The sequence below is a fragment of the Chenopodium album genome, chromosome 15, assembly GCF_948465745.1.
Source record: "Chenopodium album chromosome 15, dcCheAlbu1.1, whole genome shotgun sequence".
Taxonomy (NCBI): Eukaryota; Viridiplantae; Streptophyta; class Magnoliopsida; order Caryophyllales; family Amaranthaceae; genus Chenopodium; species Chenopodium album.
The window spans coordinates 46,111,039-46,130,939 of NC_137848.1; the positions used below are offsets into that span (position 1 = coordinate 46,111,039).

A 19,901-nucleotide genomic window follows, 5' to 3' on the forward strand; every position below is an offset into this window, starting at 1 on the left:
TACTGTATCTCTAAACTTATTCTCTTTCCACAATAGAATTCATTCTGTTTGTTTATTGTGTGTTCATTGCTTATCTATTGCTTTGTTATTGCTTTATTATTAATTTGTATGCATTTGGCAGTATGATTGTTATTACCCCTCAAACCTAGCAAATTCTCGTATGTCCTTGTTGAGATTTGCCTAAACAATTTGGCGCCCACCGTGGGGCTGATAATCAATTAACCTACCAATTCGCCAAAAAACCAATACAAACACCATGACTAGGCACCAAGTACCCTTTACCATGGCCAAAATCAATGAGGGAATGAACGCATTCCGTCAAAACTTAGACCAACAAAAGAGCCAGATTGAAACATTGTTGGCCCAAAAGGTTCAAACCGAAGCCAAACTAACCAGTCTCACCAAACAAAATGAAGCCCTCCGTAGCCAAATACAATCAGTCGCTTCTAAAACCATTAATACCAGAAAGAACACTGAAAGTATAGCCATGCAGCTTGATATGTCAGGTACTTTTCATACCCCTAACGGGGAAAAAGGATCTAAGACTAGGGAAACAACCCTAGATCTAGACTCTTTGAATGCAGGAACCCCTAAGCAGAATAACCAAGAAGGATCTGAGGAAGGAAAGATAGAGAAGGTAGTCAAAGAGTACCTCAAAGCAATCGAAGCCAAGATCGCCAAGATCCCTGGAATGCCTAAGCCCATGGAGGAAGAGGCGTCAGATGGCTATATAGAGTCTCCTTTCTCAGAAGAGATCGCCATGGTAGAAGTGCCAAAGAGGTTCAGCACACCCAACATGGCCATGTACGATGGAACAAAGACCCAAATGAGCACGTGTCCCTCTACAAACAGAAGAGAGGCTATCATGTGCAAAGGCTTTGGAGCCACATTATCAGGTCCAGCTTTAACTTGGTTCATTAATTTAGATAATGGGACAATTTGATCTTTTGCAGGAATGGTAAACCTATTCAAGGTCCAGTTCGCAAGCAGCAGGAAAATAGAGAAGCAATCATCGGATTTATACCGTGTTGTGCAGAGACATGGTGAATCCTTGAGGGACTATCTTAACAGGTTCAACAGGGAAAAGATTGGAATACACAAGTGTGACGCTCCTACAACCATTGAAGCGTTCAGAAGAGGATTGCTAGATCACAGCGAGCTCTACAAGGAATTAACCAAATACCCCTGTACAACCTTTGAAGATGTACAAGCTAAAGCAATGGCCCAAGTCAGATTTGAAGAAGATGCATATGCAAGAAAGACTCCAGAGCTCAGAAAGGATGAAGATCGTCCGTCAAGAAGGAATAACAACTTCCCCAGGAGAGATCATCGATTCAAGCCGTATCAGCGTTCACGCTTTAATGAAGGATCAGTCAATGCTGTCGAAGGAGAGTTTTCTGATTGGAGGGAAGATCCTGAGCTTCTACCCAAGTTGCATGAGTATTGCTTCAATGTCAACCCTGCAGGAGTAATAAGGACCTTAAACAAAATGGGAGATACTGTTCAATGGCCCAGAAGGAGTGATAGGCCTGGGGAAAAGAAAGATCCATCCAGATGGTGTGATTTCCACTCAGATATCGGTCACACTACTGATGAATGTGTCGCGCTCAGAAAGGAAGTTGCATACCTGCTAAAGAAGGGCTACCTCAAAGAACTCTTGCCAGATAGATCTAAAGCTTCAGGGAAGGATAAAGAGTCCAAGCAAGGAGGTCCTCCACCCCCACCTCCAATTGTCAAAACCATCTGTTTAATATCAGGAGGGTCAGAAGTATGCGGTCTAACATATTCAGCAGCGAAGTGACATGCAAAAGAAGCAACAAAGAGCAACCAGATAAGAGGGAAAAATCCAAGATAGACATCCCTATCATGTTTGAAGAGAGTGATGCAGTTGAAGGACATCATGACGGTCTAGTGATCTCACTCCCGGTTGGAAATTGTATGATCAAGCGAATCCTAGTTGACAATGGAAGCTCTGCAAATATTATCATGCTAGACACCCTGAAGCACATGAACATAGATGAGAAATATATCGTCAACAAATCAACAATGCTAGTAGGATTCAGCGGGGAAACCAAAAAGACAAGTGGGGAGATTACATTGGTAACGTACGCAAAAGGGATCAACCTACAAGTCAAGTTTTTAGTAATCGACACTCTGTCTTCATACAACATGATTTTGGGAAGACCCTGGATACATGAGATGAAAGCCATCCCTTCTACGTACCATCAAGTCATTAAGTTTCCTACTAGGTGGGGAATTCAAGAAATCAGAGGAGATCCTAAGGAAGCTAAAGAATGTTACAAGATAGCACTGAAGGCAACATCTGCAAAAAAGAGTTCATCATAGCAATCAGAGGGTCAGCTGGGCCAAGAGAAATTGAGCATATCAGAAGAGCAAGAAGCTACAGAAGTCCAGCTGAACCCCATGCATCCAGATCAGAAAGTCAGAATAGGATCAGAGCTGAAAGCGAAACTCAGACAACAAATCTACGATTTCCTAGAAGAAGAGAAAGATGTGTTTGCTTGGACCCATGAAGACATGAAAGGCATTTCCCCAGAAGTTATCACCCACAAGTTAAACGTAGATCCAATGCATACACCAGTGAAACAAAAAAGAAGGAAATTCGCGCCAGAAAGGAACAAGATCATCAATGAAGAAATTCAAAACCTACTGAAAACGGGGAAGATCAGAGAGGTAAAGTACCCAGAATGGCTCGCCAACGTGGTGGTAGTAAGGAAGAAGAATGGGAAATGGCGAATCTGCATAGACTTTACAGACATCAACAAAGCTTGCCCAAAAGACCCATTCCCTTTACCGCATATCGATGCCATGGTAGATGCCACAGTAGGACACGAGTTGCTATCCTTTATGGACGCCTATAGTGGTTACAACCAGATCCTCATGCACAAGGACGATCAAGAGAAGACAGCCTTCATTACCAGTCAAGGAATATACTGCTACAAGGTGATGCCTTTTGGATTGAAGAATGCAGGAGCGACGTACCAAAGATTGGTAAACAAGATGTTTGAAGAACAAATTGGAAACACAATGGAAGTTTACATAGACGATATGGTAGTTAAATCCAAGAAGGCAGAAGATCACGTCAGAGACCTTAGAGAAGCATTCGCCATCCTGAAACAATACGGCATGAAGCTAAATCCCACAAAGTGCACATTTGGAGTACAATCAGGAAAGTTCCTGGGATACATGGTTACACAAAGAGGAATAGAAGCCAGTCCGGAACAAGTCAAAGCCATCCTAGATCTAGAGCGACCAAAATCCAAGAAGGATGTACAGAGCTTAACAGGAAAAATCGCGGCACTGAACAGGTTCATCTCAAAGTCTTCAGAAAAGAACAGAGCTTTCTACGAGGTACTGAAAAAAAACAAGGAGTTCAAGATAGAACAAGTACCCAGAAACCTGAACACCGAAGCAAACGCACTGGCAAATTTGGGGTCTAACATCAATCCAGAAGAATTTGGAGCTATCCCACTAATACACGTACTTTCACCAGCCATAGAGAAAGAGTCAACCATGAGCGTCTATGAAATTCAAGCAAGCCCTACAGAAGAAGAAGACAATAGTTGGACAACGCCTTTGAAAGAATACCTCTTGGGCAACACGAAACCAACAGGGAAAGCAACAGCTCAAGCATTCGCTCAGAAAGCCTCCAAGTATTGTCTGATCAGCAATGTACTCTTCAAGAAATCTGCAGCAGGACCCTTCTTACGATGCCTGGAAGGAAAAGAAGCTCAGCAAGTCTTACAATCCCTACACAGTGGAGAATGCGGAAATCATTCCGGAGGAAGAAATCTAGCCAACAGAGCACTTAGAATGGGATACTATTGGCCCAGAATGAGTAAGGACGCAGCAGAATTCTCCAAGAAATGCCTAGCATGCCAAAAACATGCGCCCTTGACACACAAACCATCAGAAGAATTACACCCAACGTTGACACCTTGGCCATTCATGAAGTGGGGAATGGATATAGTAAAGCTGCCCCCGTCATCAGGACAGAGAGTGTACTTCTTAGCAATGACAGACTACTTCTCCAAATGGATTGAAGCCGAAGCATACAAGGAAATCACGGATAAGCACGTCATCTCATTCATAAAGAGGAATATTCTAAGCAGGTTCGGGGTACCAACAGAGATCATTACAGACAATGGGTCCCAATTTATCAGCAACAAAACCACCAAGTTCTGTAAAGAATGGAACATCTCCCCCATCACATCTACACCAAGGTACCCACAGGCAAACGGGCAGGCATAATCAAGCAACAAAGTTCTTATAGGCAACATGAAGAAAAGGCTGGAAGGAGCAAAAGGAAAATGGGCAGATGAGCTACCCAACATACTGTGGGCAGACAGAACAACTCCTAAAGGCGCTACAGGTCATACCCCTTTCTCATTGGTATACGGATGTGAAGCAGTAATCCCAACAGAGGTAGAAGTACCTACAGCAAGGTACGAGCTAATGACAGAAGAAAGAAACCAAACAGAACTAATTCACAACTTAGACACAGTGGAAGAACTCAGGGAAGACGCACAAATGAGAATGGCAGCATATCAGCAGGAAGTAGCAAGATCCTTCAACAAGAATGTCAGAATCAAAGTCTTCAAGCTAGGAGATTGGGTTCTCAGGAAGGTATACGAAAACACCAGGGAAGTCAATGCAGGAAAGCTAGCACCCAACTGGGAAGGACCCTATGAAATCACTAAGGTAGTAGGTGAAGGAGTTATGTCTTCGTCGTGTGCAATTACTAGATATATAATTGGATCAAATTATGGAGATAATTAAGTCCGGACATTTGGGTCGTCGTTTTGCCATAGCTAGAGGTACTTACGATCTTTGGACTAGTAAAATAGGCCAAAGCCCAATTGGACGGATCCTATAAGGTCACACAAAGGGGCTAGATCGAGCATTAGAGGACGAGGCCCATCATGGGCCTCATCACTCTAGGTGGCCGGCCATATGGGGCTTTAAGAGGCTATTGGGCTTCGTGTCCTAGTCTAATTATAATGAGATTATAAATAGACTAGGTGCCTAGGTTTGCAAGTAAGCAGTTTACTAATCATTTTAGATCAAACCCTAATTAGCAAACACGAAACCAACCCCCTCTCATACTCCCCTCTCTCACGTCACTCTCCTCCTCCTAGGCGCCGGTGGTGTCTCGGGGTGGTGGTGGTTCGTGCGGTGGTCGGTTGTCCGAAAAGGTGGTGATCGCGGTTTTCCTCAATCACACAACCAAACTAGTATTGGTGGACGGCTCGTTCGAATCTCGTGGACTAAGTAGAGGAGCAACACCTGGGGCTCTATTCTCTCCCTGATTTGCCTGTCGAATAGCTTCGTGGAATTCACGCTTCAAAGGTATGATTATGTGTCTTGTGTGTTATGCATGCGATCCTTGGATTAGGTACTCTATTGAATATGATTCATATATATTATTTCCGCTGCGTAGTACCTATAAACTCCTACAGTGGTATCAGTTAGCCTCTTGCATGAACGCGCTAGATCATAATAATACGATTATTTGATGTCCACGTTAATTTTATAATCAATTAAGAGAGAGAAATTAATTTAATTATGGTTCAATTATTATATTTAATGTGATTAAACTTTTGGAATCGATTAAATGCGATTTAATTATGCTCAAATAGCCATGAAGAGGACCGAATTATGCCCTAGAATGTTCGAAAATTTCGAACCCCTAACCCTAATTTTCGAATAATTTCGAAATTTATAGCCCTAAAATATGATTTTTGTGCTTGATTTTGATTTAATTCGATTTGTTCTTTGTTTCATAATTTTAATTGAATTGATTTATGCATAAAAATGTTTTATGTATGATCATAGATTTAATTTTAAAAGTTAGAATTAAATTGGGATTAATTTTATGACGAACCCTAATTTTAAAGTTGAATATGATTTAATTTTAATCTTATGGACTGATTTAATTTAATTATGATAAATGTTGTTTTAATTAAATTAAAAACACAAAAAAAAAAAAATTATTTTGGTCGGCAACCGCGGCTGGGTGGCGCAGCCACGGCGGCTGCCGACCAGGTGGCGGTCCAAGAGGGAGGGGAAGGGCAGGGCGGCGGTCTAGGTGGCTAAGGCAGCAGTTGTGCAAGCGTTGCACGCTGCTGCCGTGGCTGCCTCTGCTGCTGTGAAGCGGCCAGCCACCGTGGCTAGCTCCGGCTAGCCAACCACGGTGGCCAGCAACCGTGCAGTCACGGTTTTCAAAAAAAAAAAAAAAACTCTGTTTTGAAAAATTATTTCAGGATAATTACGAATTATTTTGAGATAAAATCGGTTTTATTTTGGATAAGTTAAAATATTTTCAAAATATGATCTTTTATTTTAAAAGATAAAGTTGGTTTTATTTGGATAAAATCTTTTATTTTAGGATAAAATCAAATATTCAAAAGTTGTTATATTTGATATTATCCATATTTAGTTTGTTATTTTGGTAATTATCCTAAATTAAAGTGGTTAATTATGGATAAGATTGATTAGGGTATTCTAAGCATATTCCAAAAGGATAATAATTGATTTAAATAATGTGATTATCCCATAATTAGATTAGGATGTAATTGATTTTAAAATTATTTGATTGGCTAGTAATTAGGATAGAATCTCCTAAATTAGTTAGGATAATCATGGAAGATTAAATATGATTTATCTTTCTAGATTAAAATGTGATTTGATTCTATCTCATGACTAAATTAAATATATGATATTTTATGAACCGTCATGAATAATATATGATATTATCTAATTATGATTAAAATATAAGATATTTTAGGAAATGCGTTGACTTTATTATGAACATTCGATATTGTAGTTTAGACAAGCATGTTGAGTGATTTATTATATGGCACTTTTCTAATATATGATATTATGTTGCTATATATAGACTAGTATGGCCCATAGATTCTTAAATACGATCTGCGTATCGTGATGTATTTTTGTTATCTATATACGGTCTGCGTACCGTTAAGTTTTTTTTATAATTTTTATTTAATGTAAATATAATAGTTATTTAAATGGTGTTAGCCCAAAAGAAGCCCATGAAGTGAAGGCCCAAAGGAGAAAGGTGGATGAAGATCCATGATGATTCAAGTGGGAGCATTTTTCATTTCTAGTTTTCTTAGGACTAAGGGGCCATACTATGTCATATTTTATTGCATTATTAGATTATGCATGTTTAGGTTTATTTATGTTGATTGATGATGCGCTAGAGTTCACTAAATAATCACAACATAATGAATCTAGATCCCAGTAATATTGAGGCAGCTTTTCCAATTAAAAACCCGACGAAACCTTCGATCGTTTATGATGGGTCGGCCTCAGCAGAGCGTCATAATATATCTTGGGGAAGTGGGGGTAGATCACGTTCTACACTTTTAATTGGTTATACCCAACAAGGTTACCTAAAGATCAGTTTAGAACCTTGAAGCTAAGGGTAATGATTAAACATGTGATGGTTAATTATTCAACCAAGAGTTACAAGAGTTGTAATCAGTAAAGAGTTTACTCACCTTGAAAATGTAATGGTTGATGGCAGGGCCTCAGTCCGGTCAATTATTGCACAAATAAAGGATCTTGGAATCACTTAAAATTCAATTGGGATCATTTAATTATTGAATAAAGTGTTTTAAAGTTACCAAAATGAATGCTTTTATGGTACTTTAATTTTATTAAACATAATTATTAAACTTTGCCTTATTTTGACATAGATGGGTAGTCGTAATAACAATGACAGCAACGTTTACAATTTGCGACCATTCCTTGAGAAGGATAGGTTGACAGGGGAAAACTTTTCCAACTGGGAAAGAATGCTAAGGCTTGTTCTGAAATCTGAAGGTAAGGAGGATGTCATTGATACCCCATTACCAGGACCTCTGCCAGAAAATCCAACTGCGGCAGAGCTCAAGAAGCACAAGGAAGCTCATGATAGAGCTATGCCTATCACTTGCTTAATGATTGCTACCATGGAACCTAGTCTTCAAAAGCGTTTTGAGGACCAGGATGCCTACTCAATCATGGAAGAACTCAAAGCTTTGTTTAAGAAACAAGCTAGAGTTGAAAGGTATGAGCTTCATTGTGAGATTCTGGATTGTAGAATGGAGAAGGGCGCCACAGTTCATGATCATGTTTTCAAAATGATCGGCCTAATTTAAAGTATGGAGAAACTGGGGTACCCAATTAGTGATGATTTGGCAACAGACATCATTCTCCACTCACTTCCAGAAAGTTTCAACCAGTTTATCATGAACTTCAACATTGACTGCCAATGCAAAGACTATGAATCAATTGCATGCAATGCTGGTTAGTGCTGAGAAACAAATCCCTAAGGAACCTAAGAAGGAAGTTCTTATGATTCAAAAGGGAAAGGGGTTCAAGAAGAAGGGGCAAAAGGCTAGTGCCAAGAGCAAGGGCAAACAAGTTGCCAAGGCTCCTGAAAAACCTAAGGCTAATCCAAAACCCAAAGCTGCAAGTGAGAGTGAATGCTTTTACTGCAAGAAGAAGGGACGTTGGAAACGCAATTGCCAAAAATACCTTGATTTCCTCAAGAAGAAGAATGGAGCATCAACCTCAGGTATTATGTTATAAACATTTTAACTTTCACTAAGGTATGTGATACCAAGTTGCAGAGCTTAACATTATGATGTTGCGCAGGAACTGCAAACAAGTGAAGCTAGCATGGAGATGGAGCTTGAAGGTGCACTAGGAGTATTAAGTGGCCAGAGATAGCTTCATAGTTTTATTTTCTGATTAGTTTATCATGACATTTAGAACAATTTCCAGTTTTTGATGAGACAATATTTCAGTTTCTTGTTTTGAATACTGATTTGGTTTTACTTGGCTTGGACAAATGTTGATCCATGACCAAGGTAATAAATTGTTTTCATTTTTGCTAGATATGAGTTAATTTTATTTATGACATTGATATAAGTAGATCACAAAAGTAAATTAGACGATTCAAACCAAACTTACTTGTAACAAAGTAAGGTTAGGACACATAAACCATTTGCACATCCAAAGTTATGGATGGACTCTTACTCTTATATGATTATGAATCACTTGAGAATTAGAAGTCATGCTTGATAAGGTAAAATGACCAAGTTGCCTTTTAGTTGAAAGGGTAAAAAAGCTAAAAAGACCTTTTGGAACACAAACATATGATGTGTGTGTACCATAAGTTCAAGATTTAGCAAACGGATTTAATTTTTCATTGCTTTTATTAACGATTTAGGTAAATATGTCGATAATTACTTAATGAAGTAAAGGCTGGAATCATTGAAATGTTCAAAATTCCAAAATGAAATGTAAAATCAAGTTTGAGATAAACAATTTAGCACTACAATATGATTGTTGTGATAAATATTTAACTCAAAATAAATGATCATCTAAAGGAATTGTTGAATTAGTCCACAATCCAGGAACATTACAATTAAAATGTATGTATAAAGTAGGAATCAAACTTTGCTTGCCATGGTTCGATCCAATATTTAATGATTTAAAAATATCGTTTTGAGGATATGCATTAGAACAACAACTACGAATATACTAAACAGAAACTTAACCAAAGCAGTAGAAAAGATGTCATAAATGTTATAGACTGGAAATGTTCCAAAGTAATCTTTTCTAAACAGGATTGAGGGAGTATGAAATCTATGTAAAATGTTTACAAAGATGACATAATAAACCCTAAAACAGAGGTATTATTCCTACAATCGCGTAGAAACAAAATGTTTGTTGCTCGCGATAGTGTCTTTATAGAAAGAAATGTCTTCCTACAAAGCCAAGTGGGAGTAAAGTTAGATCTCGATGAGATTCGAGACGAGCAACAAAAGGATGTGGATAACACTACATCAGAGACGAAGGCGCATGAAATCAGAAACAAGCTTTGGACGAATGCCAACTCAGGAAGTGGCTTAAAGCCAAGAAATCCAGAATGGACTCCATGTCTGTAAAGATATGCTAGTCCATGATAGTCTTGCAAATGGGGTCAAACCTATTAGTTATGTAAGCCTATTCGGATTATTTCTAGTTATGGAAATCAAAATCACCTTCATGAAATGTTCTTGATGGATGGCAATGAAATCCAGAAATTCCTAGAAAGTTTTGCAAACTTCAGAAATTCATTTATGGATTGAAGTAAGCATTAGGGAGTTGGAATATTCATTAGGAAATCAAACAGTTTGATTACCTTGGAAGAATGAAAAGAAATCTTGTAGAGACAAGAAGTTTAGTGGGAGCAATTGGTCTTCTTAGTCTAGCATGTAGTTGACATACATTTCATATGAAATGATATATCAATGCTTGAATAAGTCAAGCAATGGTTAGAAAGATTGTTTATATATGGGAGACTTAGGAGGTATTGAGTACATATTGGGAATCAAAATCCACAAAGTGAATCTTGAAGGATGACTGGACCTAATCAAGAGACTTATGTTGATAAGATTCTTGACAAGTTCAAGATGCAAGATTCTAAGAGAGGATCCCTTCCCATGCCTCATGGTTTTACACTCGGTAAAACTCATTGCTTTAAAAACTAATAGAGTTGGATTGTAAAGGTAGTGTACCTAATGCTTTTGCAAAAGGGTCCATTACATGTGCCATGAAATGTACAAAGCAAGTTGTTACATATGACTTGTGCATGTGTAGCAAGTTTCAAGCAAATACAGAATAAGCATACGGAGAGTTACCAAGAACAAATCCTTGAGTACTTGAGAAGCGCTAAAGGAATTTTTCTAGTTTATGGTGTTAAAGGTAAACAAGTTGTCAAAGGTTTTACGGATGCAAGTTTTTCAAAACAGGCAAGATGACTCTAGATTTTGATCTAGATGCACAATTTTGTCAGTATGGAGAAATACAGTGAACTTGAAAAGTTCAAAGCAGAGCACTATTGCATGCTCAATGTCAGAATATGTGTATTAAGCTATAGTCGGATAGTTTTAGAGGAAGTTCGGATTAAAATGTCATGTGACTAAAAGGTCACCTTTGCCCAAGAACAAAGGAGCCAGGGTCACGTCACAAATCCAAACAAATGAATATGAGATATCGCCTCAGTTATGAGATCATTGACCAGCGGAAGGTCACGTTCTGCAAAGTTTTATTATAAGTGAGAAATCACTAAACCCCTTCCTTAGACTAAAGTATGAAAGTCATATTAAAGTCTTGGATTGAAGCAAATTATGTAATTTAAGTTGTGTATGTTTGTGAAAACATATTACATAAGAAAATACATCAATTTGCAGAATTATGTTTAAAACAAAAATTATTATTTCTCTTATTTAATCATGGTTTGAAATTAAATAAAATGTCCAAAATAATTATGAATTGATGGGCTCACTAGGTTGATGACCTTTTGAATGAAACCCCACAGGTGAACAAAATTCATATATTATTTAAGTTCCTAGTTCAAGATCATTAAAGTGGACATAAATGATTTCAATGAATGGACTAGCATGTAAGATTGATTGGATAGCGCAGTTTCATGGGCTATAGGGGCATATTGATGCTCGGTCAATCACTTGGATATGCATGAATGATGCATGATCGAACTATTGACCTACTTTGAAGTTCAAGTATAGAGCTTCCGTATATATTAGTGGATTCCTTTGACATGAGTGGAACATTGATTTCATTCAATGGATGTTATGGCTGTGGTACACTCAAACGTCTGCCCGTAACTGGAGATTATAAAGGGTGTTTCCCGGTCATTTCAGAAGTTGAGTGGGAGGCTTGTTGCCACAAGATTGGATTGAGTCTACCTATTAAATTGGGAAATGTGTCATGCCCGCTTGAAGAGGGAGAATTCAGAAAATACGTGGCCGCGTTCAAATGCATTACTCAGTAATCATTTGGTTTTGTAATTCTAACTCAGATTTCAAGAAACGATTTGTAGATTAATATGATCTCGACATGTGATGCAATCATATTATCAAATCGACATATACATTGACTTAAGGAATTTGAATATTGCACCCTTGTCTCAGACAAGTGGGAGATTGAAGGAGTTATGTCTTCGTCGTGTGCAATTACTAGATATATAATTGGATCAAATTATGGAGATAATTAAGTCCGGACATTTGGGTCGTCGTTTTGCCATAGCTAGAGGTACTTACGATCTTTGGACTAGTAAAATAGGCCAAAGCCCAATTGGACGGATCCTATAAGGTCACACAAAGGGGCTAGATCGAGCATTAGAGGACGAGGCCCATCATGGGCCTCATCACTCTAGGTGGCCGGCCATATGGGGCTTTAAGAGGCTATTGGGCTTCGTGTCCTAGTCTAATTATAATGAGATTATAAATAGACTAGGTGCCTAGGTTTGCAAGTAAGCAGTTTACTAATAATTTTAGATCAAACCCTAATTAGCAAACACGAAACCAACCCCCTCTCATACTCCCCTCTCTCACGTCACTCTCCTCCTCCTAGGCGCCGGTGGTGTCTCGGGGTGGTGGTGGTTCGTGCGGTGGTCGGTTGTCCGAAAAGGTGGTGATCGCGGTTTTCCTCAATCACACAACCAAACTAGTATTGGTGGACGGCTCGTTCGAATCTCGTGGACTAAGTAGAGGAGCATCACTTGGGGCTCTATTCTCTCCCTGATTTGCCTGTCGAATAGCTTCGTGGAATTCACGCTTCAAAGGTATGATTATGTGTCTTGTGTGTTATGCATGCGATCCTTGGATTAGGTACTCTATTGAATATGATTCATATATATTATTTCCGCTGCGTAGTACCTATAAACTCCTACAGTAGGTAATGGAGCATACAGACTCAGGAATGCAGAAGGAAAAGACGTGCAGCGAAGCTGGAACGCAACACATTTAAAACTATATCATTTCTGAAGAAAGGTACGTAGTTATTATTTCAATTTTGTCTTTTAATTTACAAAAAGAAAAACAAAAAAAAAAAAACAGGAAAACAAGCAAAAATACAAAAAAAGAAGAAAACACAAAAACACAAAAAATCTCCAACATCCAAAATCAGCACGAAAGGTACTTATCTCTCCCTATTCTTTGTCAATTTGATTTATGATCATTACGAGTACTGACTTTGGCATCGGAGGGCCGTTGGGGAAACCCACGGCCACCCCTCACCTTCTTCTGTTTTGCAAGGAGCACGACTGACATTACTGAGCAAGAATGAAACAAGTCCCTTCACCACAGAACGATGACCAGTCATTCTTGAACAGAACAGACCTACTATCCTTACAAGGCATACAAACACATGTAAGTAGCATCACAACTGTAATACAACTGTAATACAATCGTGATACAACTACAATACAATCACAACACACTATACAGAAACGAAATCCACACAGCAAGAAGGACAGAAGTACTTAGTTGCATTGCAACAAAATTAAATAAGTTATCCAGCTACAGAAGTGTAGCACAAAAAACAAATTATCCAAACTGCACTGAGGCAGTAAACATAAACACCATTCAAAAGCTTTACATTTTTTTTAAAGGTGACGCAGCACCGGTTAAACTAATTCTCCCCCATATTGTCAGCAGGGACCACTTCTTCAGCAACAGGCTTCATAACTTCTGGAGCATCCTTGACTTCTTCATTATGAGGGGAGTTCACTTCCTCATCAGCAAAGCTTAGCAGCAGTGAGCCAGGAGCAGCAGTCCCTTCAAGGAACGCCTTCTCGAAAGAAGCCTTATCACCATCATAATCCCAAGCCTCATGCTTTCCTTGCTGAAACTCCTCCATCATCTCAAGACGTGCCTTCCCGTAGTAGTACGTAGCAGCATCAATGGCCTCGTTAGCAGCTTCCTTCAGGGTACCCTTCAGCCCATCCCGCTCAGAAATGCAGTCCCGATGCTTAGTCCGTTCAGCCTTCAAAGCCTCAGTAGCAGCCTTGTACTTGTCAGACAGAGCATCACGCTCCTTCTTCATAGCCTCATACACCCGAGTAAATTCTGACACCTTGCCTAAAACACCAAGGCAAGATTGAAGGCTCTGCAAAGCAAAGATGAAGTGTAAGAAGCATAGTCCAATAATGTTGATTTTATTAAAAAAATTTCGGAGTATACTATACCTGGAAAGACTGGACGGCCGCCTCTTGTGAAAGGTCAGCAAAAGTCATCGAGGATTGACGATCCTTGAAAGAAGGAAACAACAGGGTATCCACATGCGGAGCCAGAGAGTCAAAAGAAAACTCAGCAGCGTCAACATCAATAGGCATCTCCAACTTCCTCTTGAGACTAGCACGAGGCGGAGGTGGAGGAGGGACACCCTTGGGAGCAACCATCTTGATAGGAACAGCTTCAGAAGTCTGGGGAGACGAGCGAGACTTGAGACGACCCAAGATGGAAGACGAACTAAGAAGATCATGAGACCTTAGTGACCTTGATGTATCTACAAGGAACATAGAGGAATTCAAAAGTAGCACAACAAGGAACGCAACAATGTATACAGCGAGGATGCTAATAGATTAACAATTGTATGCAAGTATATTCAGCAAGGATACAACTGATTCGAAACAAATGAAAAACCCACAAACTAAGTCAATCAAAAACGAAACAAACTGGCATCAACCACACATCCACAAAATTACTAGTATAGCAAAACATCAAAACGCACAAGAAAGAAGGAAAACAAACCTTGAGACATAGTTGGGGCAACTTTCTGTCAGAATCAGATTCGTCCAAAGACTTAATTTGAACAACTGCTTCAGGCTGTGTCAACTTGATGAAAGATCTCTCGTCTGCACTCAACTCATACAACTTGTCTATCAAGGATGGAGACTGAGAGCGCTGCTTCAGTTTACTCACTGCAACCAACAAGCAAATAAGCCCAAATCAACAAAGAAGGAGAGAAGAAAATAAAAGAATAAGAAAACAAAATACCTTCAGCCTCAACAGTGTCAATCAAAAAATCACAATCATCACCCAACGAGTTAATCCTCACAAAGAAGAACTTGTGATACCACTTCTTGTCAAACGCCTTCTCCAAGTCAGTCACCAAAGGACCAACACCATCCTTCAGGCGAAGACCAACTCGACCCTTACCACTGGTCCTAATAGTATAAGGGTAACACAAATCCCTCACATCAAGTTCTATACCCAATTTTGCACTCAGCAAATCCAGAATTCTCAACACCCTCCAAGTTTGGGGCAGTAATTGACAAGGTGAAACCCTAACTCTAGAAAGAAATTGACGAACAAGAGCAGAAAAAGGAAAAGTATGCCCAATTACAAAGGGATACTCAAAGAAACACACCCAACCAAGGGCAGTCCAGTCAGCCCTTTCCCTAGAAGATGGAATTTTCACCACAACCCCATTAGGAAACCGCGCAATAGCAGCGACGTTCTGAACCTCCTCCTTCGTAATGGTGGAAGGATAGACATCTTTGGCAGGAAAGACGTTCTGCGCCACCAAATTTGGCCTTTTCACACCCTCATCCACCCCAGCAAACATCACTCTCACATGATCATCCATCGCAAAAACAAGAGAAAAATACAAAGTGAAAAACAGAGCAAATAGAGAGGAGAGAGAAAATACCTGATGAAATTGAAATTGGGGCAAAGCAATTGAAGTGATTAGACAAAGATCCTGCACACCCAATAAATACCAAAGACGGAAATAAACCGCCCTTCACAGTTATCGAGGAAGTTGCCTTAAAACCGCCACCACTTTCTATTTTGCCAACCGTTGGAACAAATTCTGAATTTCAAAATACTTTCTAAAGCTTTTTCTTTAGGTAATTTTCACTTCCAATACTTGGAAATAAAAATTAGGGGCAATTGTTGGGCCCGTATTGTAATACGACCCATTACATTTAGGGCATCAATCCAAGATCAGTAATTTAGCAAGAATAGGCAAAACGGCTTGATTGGAACAAACAAGGAAAGTAGCATCAAGGATATCAATCAAGAAGATACTTGCCAAAGATAAACCTACAGAACAGGGAAGAAGATAAATCAAGGAGATCTTCCTCATTTTAAATATATTCCGGAGATATTTGTAAACCCTAGAGATCCCTAAGTATAAATAAGTGTAATTAGACATTTTTAGCACACATGTACGCACATACTCTCTAAATATAATAGAATTACTCTGCATTTACCTACGAAGCTTCATCCCTACTGAAGAAGGACGCTTGTCCTTACTCAGTACTGTATCTCTAAACTTATTCTCTTTCCACAATAGAATTCATTCTGTTTGTTTATTGCTTGTTCATTGCTTATCTATTGCTTTGTTATTGCTTTATTATTAATTTGTATGCATTTGGTAGTATGATTGTTATTACCCCTCAAACCTAGCAAATTCTCGTATGTCCTTGTTGAGATTTGCCTAAACAGCTATGTTTTATAAATTTTTTTTTTTTAGCGGATTTTCTTAAAAAAAAAAAAAAATCACGCGGATCGAACTCATACACATATCTTTGAATATGTTCTCAAATTAATGGCTTTATCTCTCTAGTTTATGGTTTCTCCCTCAAATCGAATCTTAATTCTTCTTCAATTAGATTCTTGTACATTGAATTACATTAAGTCAATTTTTTTAGCGCGTACCATTGTCTTCTCCATCTAATTTAAGCTGCAACAATGGCGAATTCAAATTCCAATTAATAAAGCAGAGTTTGTAATTGTATTTTCTCCCCTCTTTATCAGTTTTCATCCTAAATAAATGTTTGTCAATTTAAATACATTTGTTAAATTACATCAATGACGTTGAACATAATTCAATAATACAAACTTTTTCATACTAATTTAATCCTAATTATTATTATTCTTAATCTTCATTATTTATACATCTAAATGATGTATTTGTCTGTTAAATTTGATGTAGCTACAATTTGATGTACTCATACACGAGAATAGACTATGGGAGAACTTTGGATGTTCATTCTGCCAAATTCCTTCACATGGCGGTTTGAAATAACGGAATTTGGGATACTTAGTCTAAAATAAAAAGATAAAGATGCATATGCTGGCTTTTGTTAATTTATCTAAATATGCTTACTGTACCGTATGTAAAAAAAAGCAAGCTTATTGTATTTATAGTGTATGCTTGATGACGTATTCATGTATTTACAGTTAAAGCTTGATCGATGTATCTACAGTAGCACCTTATTAATGATAAATGTATGGTGGTCTGGTATAAAATAAAATCAATAAAATAATTCATAATCATCTATAGCTAAATTTTAATCATGACAGATGTTAAAAATAAATAATATATTTATCCATTTTAATAGTGATACATTGTAGTACATTGTTTTAGTAATACATAGCGATACGTGTCGTTTACTATAGAATTTTCGCTTCATTAAACTATACGCCGTATGTCTGTATGGACGATTCTCTTCAGATTATTTTCAATTCAGTTCAGTTCAGTTCAGTTCCAATAAGTTCAGTTCAGTTCAGTTCTTAATTTCCTTTTCTCATAAAATATTCAGTTCAGCTCCAATAAGTTCAGTTCAATTCAGTTCAGTTCCAATAAGTTCAATTCAGTTCGGCTCAATTCAGTCAATCAGAACTTGCTCTTAAGCTATGTTCTTTTTAGCTTTTGTCAGACCAGAGTAGATCAACAGAGAAAAGCAAACCACAGCAGCTCAAAAGAATAGATCCTTATATGGATTATACGGAGTACTTTATATGTTAATTAAACTACTCTTATATGACGTATGGACGATTTAACTTCTACAGTATTCATATGGATTATGAAGTATTTGTGCTTTGTTTATATTGGAATGTTGTTTCTAGTCTAATCTTGTGAATAAGGTTGTAAAAGATCGAATTCAATTTTTGGTCTTTTTGAGGTTAGTTTAGTAAGAAAATGTTAGTGTACGAGATATCTTGAACTAAAATGAGCTTCAAATCATCTTGTTTGAGGCTGATTTGTTAATTAGGGCCTGTTCAGTTCAGCTCCAATCAGTTCAGTTCAGTTCAGTTCAGTTCAGTTTAGCTCCTAATTTCCTTCTCTCATAAAAAATTCATTTCAATTCAGTTCAGTTCAGCTCCAATCAAATCAGTTCAGTTCCAATCAGTTCGGTAAATGTGAACTGGCCCTTATTCGCTTTGTTCACAACTGCGCCTTTTGCATTTATAGTTTAAGCTTGAGCATATATGAGCTTTAATTGGGCTTTTAAAATTGATTTATTTCAATTTTCAATGCATTCACTTATTTCATAGCTAAGTTTTCATGCATACATGTGATGTAATAATTTGTAAATTTTACAAACATGTATAAAATAATAGAGAACTTTTCTATTTTAAAGAAGTTGTACTGAAATGTGAACAAGATTATAGGCTTAATAGATGATTCAACTTAGACCTTGTTTGCTAATCTGATCTGGTCTGATCTGATTTGAATAACAGATTTGACCAAACTTTGACCTTAAATATACGATAATCTATACGAAAAAAATATATTAGTGGGGTCTTGTTAGATTCGTAATAATGTGTATTTTATTAATATGTGATTTTCATAATTTTTTTCATTACGAAATGAAAGATATTTAGCGATAAAAAATTGCACATAAAACGATAATCAGATATGAACTTATTTTTTTTCTGATATGAACTTATTTTTTCTGATCTGAACTTCTTTTTCCTGATCTAATCTGATTTGAACTTATTTTTTCTGAAATAAGTAAAAATAAGGTGAACTTTACAAGACCTTAGTCTTTCTAATTAAATTGAGTTGTTGCTAAGGCAATTAATGAAGCATATTGTTATAGTCATATATTGTTCTAGTTTATACTTTAATATAACCTAGCCTTCTGGCCCGTGCAATGCACGGGTTATTCATATAAAATTGTATTGAGAGATAAGTGAGGAAATATCAGTAAGTCATTATAGGGTATAATATGTAATCGGAAAAATTGTATTGAGAGATAAGTGAGGAAATATCAGTAAGTCATTATAGGGTATAATATGTAATCGGAAACATGATTAAAGATATTAAAATTTTGGAACTTTAATCGAAAAAGAGGCTTAAATAGAAGGTGGAAGGGCTAAAATTAAAGAGAGAATAGGAAAAGGTTGAATTAAAGGGGAGAGATGAAGTGTGTATGAAAGATGAAGTATAAGTTTAATGAAAGAATTGAAAAAAATGGTGTAATAAAAAATTAATAATATAAGATGACATGTGGCACTATAGTTAGAGAAGTGTAATAGAATGGATGAGGACATGTGTCTTTCTTAGTTTATTGGTTATAGTTTTTAAATATTAAGTATAGATTCAGAAAAGGGAAAATTAATATAATTGTAAAACATTAATGTCATTAGTCATTGATGATGAGGTCTATGAGGATATGGCTAAATGGCTAATGGATTGATGTGTTGCCTTTTTACTATATTTTCGCTTGAACATGTTCAATTTCCAGTTTTGTACTTCGTATCCTATTTTCATGATTTTTTCAATACAACTACTAAGCACTAAGGGGCCGTTTGGTTTGCATGGGATAACCGGAATGGAATGAACAAAGGGAAAGAAAGAGAATGGAATGGAAAACCCTTAAATTTGGTATGTTGTTTGTTTTGAAAAACAATGAGAAATAAGCTACCAGTCCCATCACCACCACACAGCCACCCATTTTTTTCAAAATCCACTTTTCAGCCACCACCCAGACAACTCACCACTCGTCAAACCTCCCCCACCACTCGTCGCCATTTGCAGCACCACCCTCGGCCTTCGCTACCCCTCTCCTCCCCCGTTAAACTTCCCCACCCCCGTAAAACCCTAGAAACTCCTCTCTCTCCCCGTAAAACCGTCAACCGCCTCTCCCACCACCCTCGGAACGGTGGTGGGAGAGGCGGCTGACGGTTTTACAAGGAGGGAGAAGAGCTTTTAGGGTTTTGCAGGGGGGCTGGGGGTAGTTTTACGGGTAGAGGACAGATTTGCGGGGCAAGGGGAAGGGT

At 37.9% G+C, this 19,901-nt stretch overlaps 2 protein-coding genes across 2 annotated transcripts; both read left to right on the forward strand.

Annotated features, from left to right (window-relative positions):
- Window positions 1–1,866: 1,866 nt before the first annotated feature.
- On the forward strand, window positions 1,867–2,346 carry LOC145581285 (uncharacterized). Its single transcript, XM_081638315.1, has one exon. The coding sequence runs from the start codon at window positions 1,867–1,869 to the stop codon at window positions 2,344–2,346; it is 480 nt and encodes a 159-aa protein (XP_081494441.1).
- Window positions 2,347–4,299: 1,953 nt separating this feature from the next.
- On the forward strand, window positions 4,300–10,891 carry LOC145581286 (uncharacterized). The gene is made up of 2 exons (XM_081638317.1): window positions 4,300–4,647; window positions 10,874–10,891. The coding sequence occupies exons 1-2, from the start codon at window positions 4,300–4,302 to the stop codon at window positions 10,889–10,891; spliced, it is 366 nt and encodes a 121-aa protein (XP_081494443.1).
- The last annotated feature ends 9,010 nt before the right edge of the window (window positions 10,892–19,901 follow it).